Source organism: Silurus meridionalis, chromosome 4, assembly GCF_014805685.1.
Source record: "Silurus meridionalis isolate SWU-2019-XX chromosome 4, ASM1480568v1, whole genome shotgun sequence".
Lineage (NCBI taxonomy): Eukaryota > Metazoa > Chordata > Actinopteri > Siluriformes > Siluridae > Silurus > Silurus meridionalis.
This window is the reverse complement of record NC_060887.1, coordinates 8034224-8037492: the sequence shown is the minus strand read 5'-3', so window position 1 is coordinate 8037492 and position 3269 is coordinate 8034224. Positions and strand designations below refer to the sequence as shown.

The following is a 3269-nucleotide window of genomic DNA, read 5'->3' as shown; positions in this document are numbered from 1 at the left end:
ATTTCCTTTCAAAAAGGAATTCTCACCACTAAACAATGTTGTTTGTGTGTGTACCGCAGAGACGGGGCACAAAAAAAAGCATTGTGGTTAATAAGAGCCAGTGCCGAGAAAAAAAAGAGGGAAGGGAAGAGAAGAGAAGAGGAGAGGAGGCTGAGATGGGTCTTGCCTTTTTCCTCTGACTCGCAGGTGCCTCTGGAAAGCTCAGAAGGCTCTCGGTCGCCTTCTGAGGGCTCATCCGGCTTCTCCACGGTCCTGGACCTCCGAGAGCTGCTTTGCCGCTTTCCAAAGGACTTTGCCACAATCACTTTCATTGTGCTCTGTAAAGAAAAAAAAAGAAAAAAGAAAAAAAAACAACAAAACACACATTTGCTTGCATGACTCTTCCAGGTTTATCCCTCTCGTGAGCCATCTAGCCCCTTTTCACTAAACCCACGCTCATCTCACCAGCATCAAGTCATGAACACACACACACACACACACACACACACACAAACACACACTGCTTTCCTCGCCATGTACATTTCTCCTGTACACTTGTGCAGCAAGTTCTGAATGAGGTACCTTTAGCGAGCATGTGGAGTGAGGTTTCTAGAGGGTGGCTTCCTTCATACGTTCATCGAATGCTACCCAAGAGAGAAAACACAGACTCGCCGACTACCGTGAGTTGCCAGGACCTCGAATCACCACTCTTTGCGAGGTGTTGAGCAGAAAATCATCTTGAGGGTTCGTAGTAACCGTCCGAAGAAAAGGCTACAACAGCAGGACGTAATAAGATGGTTCCTGGATGTCTAGAATCGGACATTGATCATTGGGGGAAAACATGGCTTTGAAAAACCGTAGACGGCTTTGAAAGGGAAAAAAATCGCATGAATCCTTCCTGGGGGGGCCCCACATATTTTTCAAGCAAGATTAATTAATGCATCAGACCACCTCGATGAATCAAACGAATCTGGTCCAAATACAACTTTTACCTCAGTCTCTAGCAGCACTTGGGGAGTAAACAGTGTAGAAAGTAACAAAAAGAGCCCCTCAAAAAACGAGAGCGTTTTCCACGTTTTTAATCCAACTTAGCCGAAACAAAAATAACACATTATGCCCTAATTGGGTGCCGCGCGGTCCGCAAATACTATTACAAGGCCGATCAGGATTAGCCGTGCTACATACCTAGTTATCTATTTGTGAGTGCCAAGTCTGCGAGCAGTGGGCAAGTGAACGCGAAAGCTGGCAAATCCAGTTGTCTTCTAAATACAGAAAGTACTTAAATCCGGGCGCGAACACAAGAGAAAGGGGGATAAAGAAGGATATCACCCAAAAAAAAGAAAAAAAAGCTTGTGCACCTCGCAGAATCACTGGCTAGGTTCAGCAAATATGCTAAGCAGAGATCAAAACAATCCTTTGATCCGCAGCCGAGTTTCCAAAAAGCTGTGGCTCGGCTTCCTGGTGTAAATAACTCGGGTAGAAATCGCTAGTATTTGCCTTCAGGTGATATAAAATAAAAGGCTTCAAAATAGATCAGATAAAAAAAAAAACCCAAACAAAAAAAAAACAACATAAACACACAAACACACACACACACACACACACACACACACACACACGTATGCATGTATGATCTGTTTATTAAATCCTGACCGCATTCAATGTATCTTCGCTAGTTGTCATAATCAGATCGATTAAACACTAGCTAGGTTGTGTAAAATTAACTAGCATCGTCCGTTCGGTTCTGAGTCAAAACCCGGGGTGTTTCTGAGTTTGTTTGTTTTTTATGCCGTGGCATTGCGTTTTGAGTTTTGACGCAAAACCCGGACAGCAAGTGCATCCCCTAGAACGAGGGTCTATCAAGAATCCAGAGCAAAGTAATCAGACAAAACCGAGCATACGTACCTCCATGAGGCCCAGCAGAAAGAACAACATGGCGGAGAGACGAGGCAGACGAGGCAGACAAAGCTTGAGGAATCCTATCACAGGAAAAGAGTGGCAGCTCAACCACCGACTAACTTAAGCAAACGTTTTGATGAGCACGCACAAAGAAAAGCACTGTCTATTCAAAAGCCGGCGGGGAACAGAGGGGGCCGTGTGAGAATCAGAAGCCACACCAGCGCGGGCCTGGCGCCGGGTGGCACCGAAACGCCCCACAGAACTACTTTTGTCCTTCGGAAAAAGGGGGCAAAGCAGATGATGCAGGACCGAGGCTTGAAACGTGACCCAAACCTGTCTGCGAAACTGCTGCTTCTTTTCCAAAGCGAGCCCAGATACTGAAGACTCCTTCCATCAATAAGCAAAATTTACATTGATGGATTTTGGAGGATGCCCTTATCCAGAATGATTTACAATGATCAATTAACTGAACAGTTAAGTGCCTTGCTCAAGGGCCCACAAGTGGCAGCTTTGTGTGGCTGGGATTTGGTCATGACCTTTGGATCCAAAGTAAAATTCCTTAACCATTAAGCTCCCTCAAATAATTTGATGGCCTTCATTGATAAAATTACGACAGTTGAGGGTTAAGGGCCCCACTTAAGGGCCCCTTAGTGGCAACTTGGTGTGGCTGGGATTTGATTTCATGGACTTTGGAGCCAAAGTCCACTGCCTTCAACACTAAGCTCCTACAAATAATTTAAAGGCCTTCGTTGACATTTACAGACATTACAATTTGGCACACATCCTAATCCAAATTTCATACAACTAAACAGTTGAGGGTTGAAGGCCCATCAGCAGCAGCTTGGCGTGGCTGGGAATTAAACTTACAACCTTCAGATTCAAAATCCAATTCCTTGAACACTAAGCCCCCGCAAATCATCTGAAGGCCTTCATTGACATTTAGGACATTTGGAGGACCCCCTAATCCAGAACGATTTACAATTATCCCAGTCATTCAACTGAGCAATTAAGTGTTAAGGGCCTTGTTAAAGTGGCACAAGTGGCAGCTTGGTGGGGCTGGGATTTGATCTCATGACCTTTCCGATCAAAAGTCCACTACCTTAAACTCCCACAAATCATTTCAAGGCAGAATTTAGCACACATCCTTATCTAAATTTAAAATAACTAAACAGTTAAGGGTTAAGTTCCTTGCTCAGGGGTGGCTTGAGCTTCTGAGCTACAGGTTTTTGCATATCTTAGCTTGTTAAAAAGCTGGGGTCACAGTGCAGGGTCAGCCATGTTATGGCGCCCCTGGAGGAGGGCTTTAAGGGCCCAACAGTGGCAGCTTGGCAGTGCTCGGGCTCAAACCGCTGACCTTATTATCAGTAACCCAGTGCCTTAACTGATAAACC

At 45.1% G+C, this 3269-nt stretch overlaps 1 protein-coding gene across 2 annotated transcripts in view; it reads right to left on the bottom strand.

The window, feature by feature from the left end:
* Positions 1-2013, bottom strand: part of st18 (ST18 C2H2C-type zinc finger transcription factor) — a 59537-nt gene extending 57524 nt beyond the window's left edge. For both annotated transcript variants that reach the window (XM_046847360.1, XM_046847359.1), the window contains exons 1-2: positions 1885-2013; positions 167-317 (exon numbers count right to left, since the gene is read on the bottom strand). In XM_046847360.1, the coding sequence (XP_046703316.1) occupies positions 167-317; positions 1885-1914 (181 nt within the window). In that variant the 5' untranslated portion in view covers positions 1915-2013. The remainder of the gene's footprint in view (positions 1-166; positions 318-1884) is intronic.
* Positions 2014-3269: the final 1256 nt, after the last annotated feature.